The sequence below is a fragment of the Sarcophilus harrisii genome, chromosome 5 (assembly GCF_902635505.1).
Source record: "Sarcophilus harrisii chromosome 5, mSarHar1.11, whole genome shotgun sequence".
Classification (NCBI taxonomy): Eukaryota; Metazoa; Chordata; class Mammalia; order Dasyuromorphia; family Dasyuridae; genus Sarcophilus; species Sarcophilus harrisii.
Genome location: NC_045430.1, coordinates 2,405,902 through 2,425,738, shown reverse-complemented (window position 1 = coordinate 2,425,738; position 19,837 = coordinate 2,405,902). Strand labels below are relative to the sequence as shown.

At 46.9% G+C, this 19,837-nt stretch overlaps 1 protein-coding gene and 1 long non-coding RNA gene across 2 annotated transcripts in view; both read left to right on the top strand.

Annotated features, from left to right (window-relative positions):
- The window catches only part of CERK (ceramide kinase), a 46,487-nt gene extending 32,461 nt beyond the window's left edge, over positions 1-14,026 (top strand). The window contains 6 exon segments of the mRNA XM_031940319.1: positions 1,385-1,459; positions 2,219-2,371; positions 4,299-4,404; positions 9,121-9,415; positions 10,756-10,964; positions 11,321-14,026. Coding sequence (XP_031796179.1) covers positions 1,385-1,459; positions 2,219-2,371; positions 4,299-4,404; positions 9,121-9,415; positions 10,756-10,964; positions 11,321-11,393 — 911 coding nt within the window. The 3' untranslated portion in view covers positions 11,394-14,026.
- A 191-nt stretch (positions 14,027-14,217) lies between these two features.
- LOC116419576 lies at positions 14,218-17,945 on the top strand. Its single transcript, XR_004229825.1, has 2 exons — positions 14,218-14,437; positions 17,751-17,945. It is a non-coding gene; the product is annotated as an uncharacterized LOC116419576 (long non-coding RNA).
- The last annotated feature ends 1,892 nt before the right edge of the window (positions 17,946-19,837 follow it).

Genomic DNA, 19,837 nt, shown 5'->3' with positions numbered 1-19,837 from the left:
CCAATTTTTTTTTTTTTAAGGAAATAAGAAAGAAAAATGAGCAAAACTGATTGCTTCATTGAAACAGTCTGAAATTTTTGCAGTATTCCACATTTATGGACATTGCATCTCTACAAAGGAGTTGAGTGTGTAAGGAGGAGGGGCTGCCCTTTATCCCAAAGACAGTCTTTGGGATGGTACTAGGCCTTTGTAATTCCAGTATTCATTTTTTTATTATTTCTGGTTCTCTCCTGGCCCTGCTTGTGTTGTTGGTTTGGCCCCTTCTTCCACCTTCATGCCATTAATAAGGTTGTCTTCATGAACTGCTCAGTCCGAAAGTGCCTTGTGGCATGAGCTTCTCCAAACCAAAAATCCATCTCCATGCTGTACTCCAGAGCTTGTATTCATTTCCCTGATGCCTTTGAGATCTCCCCAGCTTCTCTCCACTCTGGGGATACCTCTGAGTAGAATTTTCTGGGGAAATTTTAAATTAAATTTTCTCCAAATTCCATGGGAAGAACAGAAACCTGTCATCCATAATGACTTTGGGACATCAGTATTTCTGGTAACTGTTCATCTGTTTAAAAGCCTTTCTTATCTGAAAATGTAAATGTTATGTTTGATAAAGTAATGTGATTGCTGGCCTCAGAATTAAGATAATGTTTCCTTGTGTTCTCCCTCCCCGCCCCCAGGGAGAAAATAAGAGAAACAAACTCTGTCCCTGTAGATGTAATCTGGGAAAACAAGGTCCTGCCTAGAGGAGGTTTGATGAACTAAGGGATCCTGGCTATGCTGTGGGGCCCTCTGGACCTGTTTGAAGAGCCGAGCACCTTCCACAGCCCTTGGTCATATTTACTTTTAGTCTGAACTTAACCCTCAGATAAAACATTTCTTAGTCTAGTGGAAGATGCTTGGAGATGAGCATGGTTCAGCTAGCTTTAACACAGTTGGCATTCAGAGGCCTCCTTGTCTGACTGTCCGGGTCTTGTGCTTTCTTGGTCCATGGTCAGACGCTGTTTCTCCCTCTCACCTTCCCTGGCATCACTGAGCCAAGCCCTTTGTCATGGCGGTCCATCCTCTGTCCAGTCCAGCGTGTTCAGAGGGGCCAGCCACCCAACAAGCGCCATCTCAGCTTCATTTTGAGATAGAGAGTGGGGACGGTCCGGAATTGTGGAGAGGATGCAGCGATTCTATAAAGGAGAAGACGGGTTTCTCTGGGTCACTTGGGGGCAGCATTAAAGTGGGCTAAGGACTGGAGCGGCAGGAAAGAGATCCTCTGTTTTCTTTTGTAAAGGAGTAGGGAGTCACTTCTTTGCCATCTCTAGAGTTTCACCAGAGAAACTTGCAAGCGCTCAGAATTTTGAACCTTCCTCATCCCTGAATTGATGGAGAATTCCTTTTTTAGGTTCAACAGATTGCGTGTGCTACGCCACGGTTGGTGTCAACGACCCGGTCACATCGGCGTTACACATAATAATTGGTGAGTCTTGTATTATGTGTTGATGCTTAAAAACAAACTGGTGGATGTTGGCATTCAGGGCTGCGGGAGAAAGACTGCCTCAGTTGTTCAGTGACCACCCCTCCCTGGAGGGCCTCCCTAGCCATGCAGCACGCAGGACATAGTCCACTGCGCACCTTCTCTTTCAGGACACTGCCCCCTCTCCTGTGCTCCTCCTTGCCTGCAAGGCCTGGCTTCTCAGAGGCTTCTGGGCTCCTGGTACTGGCCCGTTAGAGGCCCATTCTCGGTGCTTGCCTCTGAGTGCTCTGAGATCACTTTGCTCTGGCTCGCAGCTCACCCTCTAGACCCTGCCCTCAGGCCTCTGCTTTGTCTGGGTACCCTTTGCTGGGATGCTCCCCATCTCCCATGCCGCCTAGCTCTGGATGTCCACTCTAGCCCCAGCTGTCCCTTTTCCCACGCCATCACCTGCTTTTGGGAACAACAGACTCCTGGAGAGCAGGACTTCCTGGACCCCCCTTTTTCCCCCATCCCAGCCCCCTCTCCAGCTCACCTCTCGCAGGCTCCCAGCCATGTCCTGGGTCCTTGTCAGGATGCTCAGCACTTTATATGACTCCCCTGCTTGACCCTCTGCCAGCCCCCAGAAGGCTCCCTGACCTTGGCTCCAGGTGTGTGGCTTTGGCTCCCTTGTGGCATTCTCTCATCTAAAATGCCCATGATAGAGGGTCATGGTGGAAGGGAGGATGGGCAAGAGCTAATGAGAGTTGGATGCTTTCCCCACAGGTGACTCCCTGGCCATGGACGTGTCCTCGGTGCATCACAACAACACCTTTCTCAAGTACTCCGTGTCCTTGTTGGGCTACGGGTTCTATGGGGACATCCTGAGGGACAGTGAGAAGAAGCGCTGGATGGGCCTGATCCGCTACGATCTCTCAGGTGACTTGCGCTTTGAGAGGAGGGCAAGACGGGGTATCAGCGGGGAGGCCTGGGAGCTCAGGGGCACTCTGAGACAGGAGTGGCCCGTTTTTCAAAGGGGAGAACATCCCTATCGGGAACCTAAGGTCTGAGTTGAGCCTTGGAGGTCCCTGACCCAGCAGCCCCTGGCTTGGCCATTCTGGGCCCTGAGGGTCACAGGTGGTGGGTGACTTGTCTGGGAGCTGGGGTGCCCTTTACCATTTTCATCCTGATTCATTTATCAGACTTTCCCTGCTTGGTGACCTCCTGGGCCTGATCCCAATTTAACAGCTAAAGGTCAGGGGCGGGACTGATTTTGGCCCTGTCAGAATCATCAGCAGGGTTAGAGTTGGAGACCGATTCTTGGGTCAGTTATTCCCAGATGCTGCACTGCCCTTCTTAGCGAGGGGGAATTTCCTTGTAATTCTGGAAATTAATAAAGAACTCAATGTGGGGGGAGATGGGGCGATCCCCCAGAACATATCCGGACATCACTGTCTCTGTTTTAAGCAGCGGAGGGACAGCTCTGTTCTTAAACACTGGGCAGTGGGAAGTTGGAAGGGGAACATTTCAGAATTAAGGTGCACATTCTGATTCTTCCTCTACACAATAAAGTCCATGGTCCCCCATGATTCCCATGGAGCCCACCACTCCCACACTCTCTTGGGCCACTCCTTACATGGGAAACTGAAGCTGGCCACTGCCACTGATCAAGAGCCAGCCTTTCCTCTGGGGAGAAATTGTTATGACTGGGGCCGAATCTAACTGGAAAAAAAAAAAAATTTAGATTAATTGCCACTGCCCTAGTAGCTGGCCGGTGGCTTGGCTCAGGCTCCCAGCCCTGTCTTATGGTCACGGGATGAGCTTTCCTCCCGGTGCCTCTCATTCCTCCTCACTTCTTACAAGCCATGGATGCGCCGTCCCTTAGCTCTTCCTCACAGGGGCCTTTCTTACTCTTTTCCTGGCTGTCCTACAGAAGCAATCCTGGGGACATGGAGGTGCACAGGGTCCTCCCTTTGGGGTTGCACAGTGTCTGGGAGGATTAAGTTTGGCGGTTGACTAGCTGAGTCCTCAAGACAACCTTTGAGAAAGATCCCAGATTTTGGGATAAGAACTTACTGTTTGATAAAAATTGCTGGGAAAATTGGAAACTAATATGGCAGAAACTAGGCATTGATCCATACTTAACGCCGTACACCAAGATAAAAGGTCAAAATGGGTTATGACCTAGGCATGAATGAAATTATTAATAAATTAGAGGAAATAGGATAGTTTACCTCGACCTGTGGAAGGGAAGGTTTTTGAAAAGCAGAACTAAGATCATTACGATACAAAATAGAAAATTTCGATTATACCAAACTGAAAAGTTTTGTAAAACAAAACTAATGCAGACAAGATTAGAAGGGAAGCAATAAACTGGGAAAATATTTTTACAGTCAAAGTTCTGATAAAATTTCCAAAATATAAGAGAATTAACTCTAATTTATAAAAAATAAGCCATTCTCCAATTGAAAAATGGTCAAAAGGATATAACAGACAATTCTCAGATGAAGAAATTGAAATATTTCTAGTCATATGAAAGATGCTCAATATTATTAATCAAAAATGCAAATTAAAGACAACTCTAAGATACCACACACACCTTCAGATTGGCTAAGATGACAGGAAAAATAAGTATTTTGGAGGGGATGTGGGAAAACTGGGACACTGATTCATTGTTGGTGGAGTTGTGAACGAATCCAACCATTTTGGAGAGTAGTTTGGAACTATGCTCAAAAAGTTATCAAAAAAAAAAAAAAAAGACAACCTTTGAGATTGCCAGGTCCAGCACAAGTCAGCATCTTTGTAGGTCATCATCACATTAAGAGCTTGACAGATTCCACTGAACGCTCTTCCATTTTGTTTTTAGGTTTTAAGACTTTCCTTTCTCATCACTGCTATGAAGGAACGGTGGCCTTCCTCCCAGCACAGCACACTGTGGGCTCTCCAAGGGACAAGAAGCCCTGCCGAACGGGGTGAGGGAGTCTCAGGAGCTCGTTCCATGGTGCGGAGTGCCGCCAGAAAAAACGCCTGGGCTCCGGCCTGTTAGCCCCTTCCCTTCCCAACTTTCGAGTGGTCTAGTGCCCTAAAGATTTCCCCTTGGTGCTCAGTTTTCTTGAGCCTTGTCCACTTAGGGGAAGGGGCTGAATGGCCATTTCCAGAGGAAATCAGTGTTTCAGGCATTTAATGATGTTTTTTAAATTTGGGAGTCCAAGTTTCTCAGGGCAGTGACATGGTCACTTTAACAGCTCTACAGAGGGTGAGTTGGATCAGAGGGAGACCTGGTCGAGGGTGGCAGCCTGAGGGGATGCTGGAGGCCCTTCCTAGCCATGCAGTGTCAGCATGGGAGGTCCTGTTGGTGCCTGCCAGCGCCCCAAGAGGCTGCTCCAGAGAGAGCCATTTGGGGGCAGTGGACATATAGGCTGCTGGGCTTGAGGTCAGGAATGCCCACAGGTTAAGGATTGCTTTTCACCTGCACAAGGTTCTTTGTGGGAACTCTCTGAAGTCTCCTCTTTTATTCCATGGGTGAGCCCTGACCTTTCTTGCCTTGGTGTCCTAAGTCTGCAGAAAATAAAGCGTAATTTTGAGAATTCAAAGTATTCTGCAGCATCTACATCCATTTAAGTTGTTTTCAAGAAACCTTTTAAATTGGATTTTTTGAAACGTGCAAGATGAACTGTACTCTCAATTTCTAAATGTTTATTTTTTTTAATATTAAATAACATTTTTATTAAAGCTTTTTCTTTGCAAAACATATGCATGGGTAACTTTTCAACATTGACCCTTGCAAAACCTTTGTTCCAAATTTTCCCTTTCTTCCCCCCACCCCATTCCCTAGATGGCAGGCAGTCTAATACATTAAATATGTTAAAATATATGAATGGCATTATTTTTAAAAGACACCAATATTCCTGTCTTTCAGGTGCTTCATTTGGGGCAGAGTGCAGCGAAAGATGGCAAAAAATCCCATATGGCTTGGAAATACGGTAAGTTTTCTTAGTCACCTCTCCATTGCCCCACCTCCTCGCTCACCTTTCCCTCTCAGTCTTGATCCACACTCCAGCCCCACCTTGGTCCTTCCTCTTGCCACTTCCCAGATGCCTTTGTAACGTGCAAGGGAAAATTTCCTCCTCTCCTCCCCCGCCTTCCGGCCCCAAAGCCAGGCCTTGTTTCCACACCCGCCTTGGGTCATAGGGGGAAGAGGGATGGGGAACTAGACCTGGAGGCAGGAGCAGTGAAAGTTAGGGAAAGTATGTTCAGGCCTTTCCAAGACTTCCTGGAGGAAGGGACCAGCCAGGTGGGCAGCTGATAGTGACATTGAAGGGTTTTTTTTTTTTTAATTAGTATTTTTTTTAGCAAGGCACTTGGGGTTACATGACTTGTCCAGTTGTGTTAAGTATCTGAGGCTGAATTTGAACGTATATCCTCTTGACTCCAGGAGGGGAAGAGGATAGCCCTCAGAAGGGGTTCTGGGTGGCCAGCAAAGAACCAGAGGAAAGGGAAAGGGGGCAGAAGTTGCCAAGAAATGTGCAGTTTTTAGAGCATCCATGAAAATGATCCTAGTTGTCTCATGACCAATCAAATGGGACATGGCGGGCTCAAAGTGAGGTTGAGAGGACAGAATCTGGTCTTCCTCGGAGAGGCAAATGAGATGGGGGAGTTGGCTTTTGTGCATCAAAGCTGCGAAAAAGCAGCATCATTTTACGGGTGACTGTCATTCAGCCCTGAGCCCTGTTGGACTCTTCTTGGCAGACACACTGGAGGGATTTGCCATTTCTTTGTGTATCAGATTAAGGCAAACAGGGTGAAGTTCTATCCACTGAGCCATCTAGCTTCTCTTCATTTCATGGGACATTTCATCATCTCTTACTGCCATGTTCGTGATAAGTATTTACAAATAGACCACCAGGAAAATTACCGTTTCTGTGCCAACATCTGTTACAGTGAATGAGGTAGAGAAATTCTACAAAATTCAACACAACTCAGTAAGATCCTTCAAATTAAATCCAACATATATTTTGATTCTTGATAGTTTCCTCTCAAAGGTGCTAAAAATAGTTATATAGTAGATTCTCTTGGAGGCCCCTTCTGGCCATATTTCTATGACAGATTTTAGAAAAGTTGGCTCAGGAGTGAGGTGGGCTTGTAAAAAAAAAATAGAGCAACATCTTCCCTACACATCTTTAAATACTTGGTTCCAGAAAAGGACTCCAGTGCCAGACATATCCTGGACTGAATAAAACCTTTGTCTCTACATCCAACCCAGTGACCTATCTGATAAAGTCACTGTGAGCATTGATACAGAACTAGGAGACGAAATAAAAATAATGGGGGAAAATGTATGCATCTCTTATTGAAAAGGAGGTGGAGCAGCAGCTTGGCAGGCTCAACCCACATGCACACCATTTCTTCAAGAAGTTTAATCAGTTAAATCAACTATGATAACAGGGGCCAAAAGAAACTGAAATGAGGCTTGGGCAGATAAAATCTTGAAACCAAAGAAAACTTGAATTTAGAATATGGACTTGTTTAGAAAATATGACCGAGAAGATGGGAGATGTTGAGCAGTGAACCTCATAAAACAAGGAACAGAGGCAATAAAAACCAGTTTAAGAAAAGCTTGGCAAAAGATCCCAGGAAAAGATAATGATAAATGTTGGAGGGGATGTGAGAAAACTGGGACACTGATGCATTGTTGGTGGAATTGTGAACTGATCTAACCATTCTGGAGAGCAATTTGGCAATGTATCCAAAGGGTTTTTTTTTTAATTAGTATTTTTTTTAGCAAGGCACTTGGGGTTACATGACTTGTCCAGTTGTGTTAAGTATCTGAGGCTGAATTTGAACGTATATCCTCTTGACTCCAGGAGGGGAAAAGGATAGCCCTCAGAAGGGGTTCTGGGTGGCCAGCAAAGAACCAGAGGAAAGGGAAAGGGGGCAGAAGTTGCCAAGAAATGTGCAGTTTTTAGAGCATCCATGAAAATGATCCTAGTTGTCTCATGACCAATCAAATGGGACATGGCGGGCTCAAAGTGAGGTTGAGAGGACAGAATCTGGTCTTCCTCGGAGAGGCAAATGAGATGGGGGAGTTGGCTTTTATGCATCAAAGCTGCGAAAAAGCAGCATCATTTTACGGGTGACTGTCATTCAGCCCTGAGCCCTGTTGGGGCTCTGTGTTGGGACACTGATGCATTGTTGGTGGAATTGTGAACTGATCTAACCATTCTGGAGAGCAATTTGGCAGTGTATCCAAAGGGTTATTAGATTATACAGTCATTACTGGGCCTGTAGCCTAAAGACGTCATAAAAGATGGAAAGGGATCCACATGTGCAAAAGTGTCTGTAGCAGTCCTTTTTGTAGTGGCAAGAAACTGGAAATTGAGTGCATGCCCATCAGTTGGAGAATATTGTATATGAATATAATGGAATATTATTATTTATAAGAAATGATAAGAAAAGCTGGCTGATTTCAGAAAGGCCTGGAGAGACTTAACATGAACTGATACTGAGTGAAGTGAGAGAGAGAACAGGAGAATGCTGTACACAGCAACAAGATGATTATGTGATGATCAACTCTGATGAACTTGGCTCTCCCCAGCAATACACTGATCCAAGACAAATCCAATAAACTTGGGGTGAAAAATGTTCATCACATCCAGAGACAGGACTATGGAGACTGAATGTGTTTTGTTTGCTTGCTTTTTCTTGTGATTTTCTCCCTTTGAGTCTGACTTTTTTTGGTACAACATGACAAATATCAGAATATGTTTAAAAGGAGATTGCTTGCTATCTTGGGTAGGGGGAGGTAAGGGAGGAAGGAAGACAAAATTTGGAACACAAAATCCTGAAAAAATTAATGTTTAAGACTATCTTTACATGTATTTAGAAAAAAATAAAATACTATTGAGGAAAAAAAAGGGAGACCCAGGTCCTAAAGGAGGAAATGAGGATACCAGATGGAAATGGGGGGGAAACAGCTAGAAAGATGTTTGTAACAAATTCTTTTCCCCATTTGAACCATAACCACCATGCTCACATGCTCCTACCATGTTCCTGAACATGTTACCCAAGGAAGTGGGAACGATTGATAGAAACAAAGGTGGAAAATGAAGTTTGGTTAGGCAGCTGAGAGAATATAAGGAACAGCCGAGTCGTTGGCTAAGAAGATCAGAGCCTTGGATCTGTGCCTTCTCCCAGGCAGCTTTGTGGGGCACACAAGGACAAAGCCAGCGACAGTTGGCCAGGGATGTCCTTGTGACGATGGCTGTGCAGGTGGCAGGATTGTGTCGAGATTAGGACAGTGTCTCCACTGCATGTGTTCAAACCCTAGAGTTCCCTGCAGCTCTAAAGCTACAGGGATAGAACAGGTGCTGCCCTCTGTAGCAGAAGCCATTCCCTCGTGGATCACAGAGTCAGGGCTCCTTCCTCTCCCTCTTCCCACGTGCCCAGCGTCCTTCCATGGCATGGCGTTAGCTGATCCCTGTCTACCCATTTTGTCATCTGTGCTGTCGGGTCAGAGTTGGCCGTTTCCCAGCCTTGCCTTACGTCCCCTCACCTTCCCCCTCCATGCCATTGTCCTCTTCTCATCTTTGTTGAAACCCTTCCCTTCTAGGCCAAGTTCAAGCATCCTGTGCTCTAGATGCACCTCCAGTGAATGTCTGTCTGTGTTGGGTTGCAGCAGGGCACAGTAGCTGCTTCAGACCTGTTGGTGTTTTTAGGACAGCCAGCCAACCTTTAGACCAGAAAATCATGACCCTTTGACCTCTTCTTGTCATTGCAGAGGAAGTAGAAGAGTGGAAAGTTATCCAGGGGAAGTTTCTGGCAATCAACGCGGCCAACATGAGCTGTGCCTGTCCCCGGAGCCCCAAGGGCCTGTCCCCAGCAGCCCACTTGGCGGATGGTTCCTCAGACCTCATCCTGGTCCGCAAATGTTCCCGGCTGAACTTTCTGAGGTATCTCATCAGGCATACAAATCAAGATGACCAGGTAGGTATTCTTGGGGAGCCCTGGAACATCTAATTGTATTTATATTTGTGTCACTGTTTGTTTGGGAGAACAGGTCAAAGGGAGGCCTCTCTAGAGCTTTCATTTAATTTGGAAGAGCGCCAAGACACTTGGTTTGTGATTTGAAGCCATTTATTAAGGGCACCTTTTCCAGAAAAGCATATTTACATGGAAACATGTTATATTCATCTTTCACTGTAAAAATATTATCAGGGTTTGTCACTTTCCTTAAGATGTTGAACCCTGTTAAAATGAGCCAGTATTGATTGTCCCATTTAAAAAATTTATGAACCTTTTGCAAAAGAGGAAAAAGTTAAGTTTTGGTGAATTTTTCCTCCCCTTCTCTACTGACAGCCCTTTTTCCATCCATGGGTAACCCTGATGCATTTAACATTCAGCATTCCTTTGGGATCCAAATACAGCCACTGTGAGATGGGGCCTGCTCTGTCTGCCACTTTGGGCCTGCATGGACCAGAAGGCCAATGCACTGCCCCGGCCTAGGAGGGGGACGGGAAGCTCATATCCCCTCATGGCCCCAAATTCCCCCTCAGACCCTCTGCCAGGAGGCTGACTGACTTCCTCTTGGGGTAAATCCTACACTAGAGACTCATAAGAAGTTTCTTTAAACCCTTCATAATCATGATTTCTCAGAAACAGCCCTGTTCCTGTCCGCCACATGGCACCCCCTTTTTTCAGTGACAGAAAGTGTTGTTGGGAGGCCTCCAGGCTGTCTCTACTTTCCTTGGGGTGTCCCTGTGGGGGGAATCCATTCAATCACCCCCGGCAGGAAGTAAGGGAGGGCATCCAAGATGAGGCTGGAGGGGTGTCAAGGCAAAGGTCCTAGAGGATCAAGGTTCAGGGTGCACACTCAGCTTTCACAAGAGCTTTAGCAGCCTGTTGTGTGAGGCTGTTGAAGAGCTAAGATACTGCCTCAGATACTGCTTAAGGGGGGTTATCTAGGGATTTGCTCCCAGGTCCGTTGAGAGACTGAATGGCTGCTCCGAAGCTCTCACCACCTGTGTTCTGCCGAATGAGCCTGAGAGGCTGGCAGAGACAAAGTGGGGGTGCAGGTGTGGGCAGAGGCAGCGTGCCTTAAAGCAGCTGTTGGCCAGGGACGAGTATCCTTGTTCTCCTCGGGCCATGATGATCAGCCAGCCCCCTAGGGATTGGCAGCAGCCAGGAGGCCCCTTGGGAAACTTGTTTATTTTTACATGAAAAGTGACACTAGTGTCCCTGTGGGATCCTGGGGGACATGCACAACCTTACTTTGCAGAGACACCGAGTGTCAGGCCCTCATTGTCCTGTTGGTTTTTGTCTTGTAGTTTGACTTTGCATTTGTTGAGGTTTACCGGGTGAGGAAATTTCAGTTCACCTCAAAGCATGTAGACGATGAGGATGGGGACCTCAAGGATTTAGGGAAGAAGCGATTTGGGCAGATCTGTAGCGATCATCCCGCCTGCTGCTGCAGCCTTCCCAACAGTACCTGGAACTGTGACGGAGAGATTCTGAACAATTCTGCTATTGAAGTCAGGTGGGTGGCTCCCTGCAGGCGCCTTCTCTCCGGGTCTTCAGCAGCCACCGACCTAGCGGCCAACAGGGACCATCACAACATTCCTCCCCCCCCCCCCAGCTCCAGCACCTTCCTTCAATGACTCCCATTAGGCCCTGCCCCCCAGGCCCTTTATTTTAGACACGATATTTCCTGCTGGTCTAGAAAGGAAGTGCTGAGCAGGATCTTAGAACAAAAGGGGCCTTCAGAGACTCTTTCAATGCCCTCCAATGAAGGGATATTGGGGAAGAGCCTGGGGGACCTGCACTGACCGGTCCGGGAGCTCCAGTGTGCGAACCCCAGGGCCACATTCACCTTTCTTTTATCTTTGCTCTCAGGGTTCACTGCCAGCTACTGCAGCTCTTTGCCCGAGGGATCGAGGAGACCCCCACACAGGAAGCCCTCAGCTGAGAGAACGTGATGGCAGAAGCCTTGCGGTGCAGCCAGCGCTTGTAAATCTTCAGACATATTTATTAGAGAGAATGTCACAGACCAGTTCTGTGGGTGCATACACACATTTAAAATTCGGAGTTTATTTTTGATAGTTAAATGTTGATTTTAGAAAACTGCCTTTTTCCAGCTGTGTCTGTCCATCCTAAGCATTTACATGTGAATCATCAGGGGCCTAGGAGGAGGCAGGCTGGCGAAGGTCATTCCACTTTCTGAGTGGCCTGAGTTGCCCAGGACAGGAATCCTGTCTGTCAGTCACACACCACGGCAAGGCCGAGGGCCTCCAACAGCATCTGCAAAGGGCCCCTGAGCCTCGTCTTTGCGTGATCGGAGAGGATGCGAGGGGCTGAAGTCGGAGCCTCTCGTGGTCCTCTCTCCTCAGTCCAGGAGAGAGTGTTCTGGGCTTCCAGGGAGCCTCGGCCTTCGACAGTCGCTCATGGTTCACCTTTAAGGTCTCTGCTGTGTTGCTGAACATAGTGTTTTCCTGAGCACCATTTCAGCCAGTGGCGAGTCCTAAAGGTGTTGGTGCAGATAGGTTGTGATGGCTGTGCTATAAGGTAGGGGAGCAGGCACCAGCAGGCTGCATTAAAAAAAACAAACAAAAAAACCCAGCGTTTTGGATTCCAGACATTGACGCTTGCTGTTGATGCAGGCCGAGCGGTTAAAATAGCATTCATTGTGCCGCCCGAGCAGCGGGAGAAGCTGGCGTTCAGTTAATCAGAAGTTCACTATGTGAATTGTTTGTTGTTAATGATATTAACTGCAAAACCCGAGTGCTCCCCACAGATGTGCAATTATTCTCTTCCAGTGTGTGTCCATTTGTGTTACCTTGCAGTCTGTGCTGACAGGCCTGACGGGACGGGGCCTTCTCTGCCTCGCGTATTCCCATCTATTTATCGGAAGTTGTGTCCTTTTTGGCTCTCGAACGGTGTGTCGTGGGGGGTTTCAGTGTTTGTGTTTTGTCTACAAACCAGGATTAATTGTTCATTTACCACTGAAGCACTCGAAAGTACAATTATCAGAGGAAACAGATTTTTCAATGAAGGCATTCCTATTCAAGTAGCAGCGTAATTAGGAAATTGTGTCCTAGATCATTGTTTTCTTATTATTCATAGCTACGAAGATGATAAAATGTATTCTGAGTAGTCTCTCTTCAAAATACAAGACGATGAGCTTAGAGTCGCTTAAGTGTATTCTCGTAGTGAAATACTTGAGACTGCTTTTACCAAACTAGGCTATTTTATATACAGTTGTAGAATCCGGAATGGATGGGTTTTTACCAGTTCACTTAGGTATTTAGACATATTTAACACACATCTCATAATATATTTTTAGAATTTACTTGGAGCTATTTAGTGTTCTGAAGTAGAAATCAGCTTTTACCTCTTGCATCATTTGGTCCAACCCTGGGAAGGAGAGGGAAACTCGTTAAGTTGATTTCATGAAAACTTGAAGGTTTTCAGGGTCCGAGAACTAGTCGAGTGGCCCTCAGGCTGGAATTTAATGTCTGGCTCCACATAGCCATGGTTTCCAGGAGTTCCTAAATACTTTGAATCTGCCAGGGACCATGTCTCTTCTTTTGGCATTCCCTCCCTTCTGCCCGGGTCCCAGTGTGCCTGGCAGGGGCACCACGTGGCTCTGCAGGAGGCCCTGCTGACCAAAAGGCATCATCCTCAGGGCCTCTCAGTCCAGACACCATCGATTATCTCATTCATCCTCTCTCTCTAAGATGGTGACGGCCCCCACAGGGTGGTCATGGCTGGTGTGCCCGCGATCGCTGTCTGCCTTTTGGCTGCCAAGCCAAACTCGACACTTGAACGTGTCTTTTTTGTGAAAATGATCTTTCCTTCTGACTCCGACGGAGTCTCCCAAGGGGGCGTTGGCCCTGCTCAGACCCCCAGGCCCGCCACTGGCCTAGCTTGCCAGTTCTGGGCTAATGATCTGAATTGTTCATAGGAATCCTCGGGCCTGGAGAAAGGCCCTTCCACATTCCCCACTTGGCTAGCTCAGAAAGGGCCGCCAGCCTGGCGTTAGTCCGGACGGACTCTCCCTTAGATGAGGAGGAGACCGGACATTCCCCGACTTTCCCCTCCGTCCTCCTCAAGGGCCGGTCTGTACGCCGTCTTGTGGGACCACTTGGCCCTTGGGAGGAGCACCCCATGCCCGCTCCCTGCCTGCTCACGCGCAGCCCCTCCCCCCTGCGCATGTTGGGCCGTCTGGGCCAGGGGCCCCAGGGGCTCACGGATGGGCCCTGACCTCTCTGCCGGCCTGGAGCCAAGCGCTGTGCTCTGCCCACAGGGCGGCCTTCTGCAGCCCGGGCTGCAACGGAGCAGTGCGGCGGTGGCTGTTCCCCCGTGCTGCGCTCTTGCTTATTTTCACTAAGAAAAGGGCTTTGCAGGTTGTGCCCGCTTTTCTCTGAAAACAATTATGAATTTATTCCTTAAGTACAATCATAGAAAGAAAGAAATTACTGATGGAAAAACTTAAGTTTCATTTTCTATCTAATCTTGCTGGTTTCAAGATTAGAAGAGGGTATACTTAATGTTCTGCTATGTTGAGAGGACTTTAAAAAATAAAATTATGTTGGACAAAACTTGACTTTTTTCTTTGCTTGTATTGAAAGTTCTTGTCTGGAGGCAAAAAGAAAGACCCCATGAGCCTGTCTTGCCCAATCTTAGGAGACCGAGAGCCGGGAGGGAGCGGGGAGGTCGTGGAGGGGCCCTCCATCCCTGACTGTCCAAGGCCTCCAAGCTCTCCTGGCCTTCCCACAGGCCTCGATGTTTGTCAGACATCTGACTGGTATGGGGTGGAGGGAGGGTCCCTGGGTGCGCTGGGAAGAGGGCAGAAGAGAGGCCGTGGGACCTGCTTTGGTCCCGGGAACGGTGAGTTCATTTCTTTTTGTCTTCCCTCTCTCTCAGAAACATTGGAAAATCATGGAAATAAGTGGCCTTTTGGGAGCAGCCTTGGTCAGCTGGACTACAAAGACCCAGCAGGGCCTTTATCAGGTGGGCTGAGGTTCTCGGCCCTTTGGGAGGGAGTGCCGGGCCAGGGTCCGTGTGACGGGGTCCTCCTGAGTCAGCTTCAGTGGCCCCAAGCATGGTGCCCAGTGGAGGTGCGTCCTTGCAGTGCCCATGTACTGGAGGCTGTTGGCAGTGAGAACGGGCTGGCATCCATCACCCACTTAGGCAGCAGGTGTGGTGGGCAGGAGTGGGATGTCCACGTCACAAAAGAGGAAGCAAGTTCCAAGGAAGGTGAGGGCCCTTCCCAGGCACCCAGAGCCCAAAAGGCACAGCCGAACCCGGGCTCCCTTGTTCTGGCTCCTGAGCCAAGGAGGGCGGGAGGGGGGTGGTGAGGCTCTGGTGATCCCCTCGCTAAATGCTCCCTGGAGAGGCTGACGTGGGAAGGCTGGGCCTCCCAAGAGAGGTGATGGAATGTGTGTGAGATGCTGGGAGGGGCCGGGCAAGTGACGGATGTGTGAGCATTTGTGGCAAGAATGATGGAAACCCCGGAGGGAAGGCCCCGCCCCTCTGCTCTGACTTCTACCACCCCCCACTGTCTCTTCATTGTCACCCTAACGGGAAAGGAGTGGGTATGGTGAGGTCCTGTGCAGCCATAGGTGTGAGATATGCCAGCAGTTTGCTGAGCGGGCCTGTATGCCAAGGAGGGAGCCCCCACAGGAGGAGCCCAGACAAATCCCTTCCCTGGGAAAGCTTCCGTCCTGCCCCGGGGGGGATGGGGGAGGTCAGGGGGCTGAAGACACTGGTCTGGTGTGCGAAGTGTTATGGGGTGTTTTAGAGGGGATGCTGAAGCTCGAGAAGACTCCCACAGCCCAGGGTGGGGGGCACATGGCTGCCCACCTCTGCCTCATAGAGCTTGCCCAACCCATAGTCCACTATACCTCCAGCTGCTCAGAGAACCAGCATTGGCTAAGCACCTGCTGTATACCAGGCACTGGGCTGGGTGCTGGGGAGACAACAGACATGGCAATGATGATGCACCAGCAGGATCCTGGACATGCTGGGTAAATGGAGAGAGTAGGGAGAGGCACCAGAAGTAAGAGCCTGTGTGGGATCTAGCTGGGAGCCAGGGAAGCTGAGGCAGTCGTAAAGGGAGAGAATTTCGAAATTCTCCAGAAGCAGAGCATCTTGTGTGCATGAGAGCGCAGAGGCACATGATCCCAGAGCACGGGGCAGGGGCAGGGTAAGTGCCAGAAGCCTGGGAGGTGAGAGGAACCAGCAGGGCCTTTGGATGCCACAGGATCTATTGATTGATCTTTTTTTTTTTTTTTTAAAAAAACCTTTGTATCATTATTTTAAAGTTATTTGTATATCATATTTTCTCTTTTTTAAACATTTCCACATTATGTCGTAAAGGAAGAATCAGAATAAAAGGGGAAAATCATGAGGGAAAAAAATGAAAATCTACTTCCATCTGCATTCAGACTTCATAGTTCTTTCTGTGCATGTTCGTAGCATTTTCCATCACGAGGCTTTTGGAATTGTCTTGGATCACCGAACTGCTGAGAAAAACAAAGTCTGTCAGAGTTGAGCATTACACAGTCTTGCCATTACTGTGTACAGCCTTTCCCTGGTTCTGCTCCCTTCACTCGGCATCAGTTCATGTCTGCTGTTCAGTCTTGAAGATGAGAGCGAGCCAATAGTTCACTTTGTATCATGGGTGTCTATGGGTGTGATCTGGTCAGACCTTCACTTTAGGCAAAGATCCCTTTGGTGGCTAAATGGAAGCTGGACTGGAAGGGGAAGGCAGACCCCAGCAGCTGTCGCAATAGTTCAGGCAGGGAGGGATGAAGGCCTCCCCTCAGCTATTGGGACGTCTCGTTTCCCTACATCTTTACCTCTAGCACTCTACTGTAGAATGATTGTTGGCTTGCACAGGGGACCAGCCATATGCCCACTTTAGGGCTAAATGATACAGTCTCCAAAAGAAGTGCTCCCATAAGAAAGAATCCTCATGCAACCCTGCTGAGAGTTTGGAAGGCACGAATGGAAACTGTAGGGAGTCAGACTGTGGTTCAATATAAGAGAAATTTCTAATGTTTTCAACATTTACTTTGATAAATTTGAGATTTCCATTTTTCTTCCTCCCCAGGATGGCCAACAATCTGATCTATGTTGTACATATTCCACATTAGCCATGTCAGAACAAAAGGAAAAAAATCACAAGAGAGGAAAATCAACAAAAAAATGGAAGTAGTGATTCCTTGTATAGATAGTGAGTTCCCTGTGGCAGGAGGTCTCTAAATAAAGGCTAGATGAGCATTTGCCAGGGAATATATTGTAAAAGGGATCTCTACTTTGGTATGAGTTACATCACATGAACTTTCTGATCCCTTTCTTCTCTGAGCTACTTTGATTAGTAGCTACATAAAAGCCTCAAGATAGTTGACAAGATGGGAAATCCTTCCGGTGTCTCAGTGTATACCTCAGGGTTGGGAAAAGAAACCATTTTAAAAAAACATTTTAAATTATCTTTTGTTTTCACATGACCTATTCCTTCTGCTTCCAGACCTTCTATCTTTCCCACCCCACAAATCATCCCTTATAAGAATTTTTTCATAAAAGAGGAAGAGAAAACAATTCACAAAAACCTAATATATGGGATACATTGGAATTTACTGGAAAAAATACCTTGATGAAATACGACAGATACATTCCCCTACCTATCTGTACAAGAGTAGAGGGAGCTATTTTTCTAGTATTGCTTCTTTGGGGCCAAGTTTAAGCTTAGAATTTTGCAAAATTCATTGTTTTGTGATTTTTTTCTGTTTCTAATGCTGTTACCATTGGGTAGATTGTTTTCTTGGTTATGTTAAAATTTTTATCAGTTTTCACAAGTCCCTATCATGTAAATCTTTTGATATGTTTCAGTATTTGACAGATTGGACAGAAATTTCTTTCTTTTTTTTTTTTTTTTTTTTTTAACAAAAACTAAAGTGACATTTTCATGGTCTAAAATCTCCTTGGCTTTACAAGGAATAAATTCCCTGTTTTTATTGTGTGGGAAATATCCCCATCTTTGGAGAGCTTTGCATTGAATTGAGGGAGTTATCGATGCAGTGGGATTTGCTGACTTGAGTAGTCAGTTGCATTCATCACTCTCATTTTTATGGGGGAGTTTTATTGTTAGCTTGGTCCATTGCTTCTCCCATTGTAAATATCATCAGAAAACCTGTCCTGTCTGAGAAAATCAAATGGAGGAGCATGATTGGGGGTGGGGGGTTTGCCAGCGTAGGTCGGTGTTTCGATTGGTGGTCTTTATCTGTTTTCTTCTTTGCTTTTGTTTTTGTTTTTTTCCCAGGAATGGACAGACAAAGGGGGAGTTATTGGGAAGTGATCACAATGGCAATAAAAGCAACCTCAGTAAGCCTTTAAAAAAAAAAAGAAAGAAAAACAAAGCAGATGAACAAAGCATGGTGCCCAAACTTAAATACAGAAGGACAAGAAACCCATTAAAATACGGTCTTGGAAAAGTGCTCCAAGTGGATAATAATAATAACAACTCCCCCTTCTTTAACATTTTATGGTTTGCAAGAAGCTTTCCTTATAACAATCCTAGGACAGAGGTAGAAGGGGGCTGGCAGCAGTTGGGGAAAAGGAAGAGCCCAGACGAGAAGGCAATGACCCTGACCTTGGTTCTTGGCCAGGTTCTAGAACACATTATTAGATGGATAATTACATGGAGAGCATTTAGTCTTTACAAGGAGTTTGCATGGCTTCATTCAGAACAGGTCTTGCTACACTAGCACCATGGTCTTTCTTTTAAAGCAGGGATGCTCGTGTTCTAAACCCAAATAGGTGGGGAGGGCAAGGATTCACCCCGACTTGTGAGATCCTTTTGAGGTGACCTGTCTGCTGGTAAAAAAAACAAACAAAAAAAAAACGCCCCAAAGTGTACACAGAGTCCAAGCTGGTTTCCATTCTGGAAGATGGAAGTACCTTGACTATAGTCTGGGAAAATCTTCCTTAAAGTAGCAACAGCAGTGTTTTAAGGAGGAACAAGAAAAAAATAATTTAGGGGGCAGAGATGACTCCAAGGACTGCCTCTGTCACTGCCTACAATGGATAAGGTCATGCATAGCAATAGTGGCCAGAGGTAGAGTGCACCTGACTTAGGTCAGGAAAAATACTTTGGCCTAAATCTCAATCTACTGGAGAGTTTGAAATGAAAATGAGGGAAGGAAGGAAAGAGGGAGGAAACCATCAAGACCAGTACCATGGAAAGCAGCCAGAAAGGAATGGAGCACGAAAGGAGCAGGGATTCATGGGAGACGATATCCAGAATGAAAGCCAGCAGGAAAAGCCACGGGTCATGGGCAGAGGGGCCCAGACGTCCCACCAGTGCAGGCAGGCGGCGGTTCCAGAAGGGCTGAGACCTGGAGAGAACCACAGTGGATGGCAGGTGAGAGTACATGTAGAACGTTGCTACCGAAGTGCCTGCTCTAACTAAACATGGGGCCATCAGTGAAAGGACAAGGATTGAGAACCTGATAGGGCAGGGGCTCTGGGTCGCTTTGGGGACGCAAAACCAAATCCAGCTATTCCTACCCCCGGAAATTCAGATGCTTGGGGGTTGTGAGGTTCACACGTGAGAAGAGAGAAGAAAAGTGTTCCAGAGGAGGTGACACAAGAGCCGCTTCTAAGGGAGCTTTTAACGCAGCCTGGATGACCACTTGTTGGAAAAGCTTCATCTCAAGGACACTCCCCCCCACCTTTTCAACTCTGGGATTCTCTGATTATAGGAGGTCTTGGCGTTGGAGGATTTCACAGTCTAGTTAAAGACAAATCGATTTGAACTGGACTGAAGTGAATTGATCGACATGGTTCTATAGGAAAATGAATTGACTTGAGCCGAATTGATGAAAATGCAAAAGCATTCACAAGAATAGAACTGTCATGGGGAAATGGGATTAGCCCTATTCTGCTTGGCCCTAGAAGGCAGAAGTGGCAACAATAGGCAAAACTGAAAGGGTTTAATATCGAGAGGAACTGAAATCAAGTGCACTGAGTGACATGGCTCAGCAGGATGATTCTCCCAAGGAAGGAATAGTGATAATAAGGTTTCTGCCAACTCGTATTAAAGTTTCTAGGCAAGTCCTCTGAAACAGAAGTTGGACTAGAGTCTTTTAAAGCCCCTTTCAATGCTGAATTTTCCATCCTCCAAAGTACTTTCCCTAAAACACCCTCCAGAAGAAGCTTGTGCTGGTCATTTTTGTTTTGTTTTAAATTTAACTTCTGTTTAAAATTCTGTTCTGAACTAGCAAACCACCAACAAACATGGATTATGACACCCTAAATTTCTATTACCGTTTTTGAAAAAGTATGTACTCAATTATGTTGGATGAATGCATGAATGAAAACACTTGGGTCGGGGCAGCTCCGTGGCAT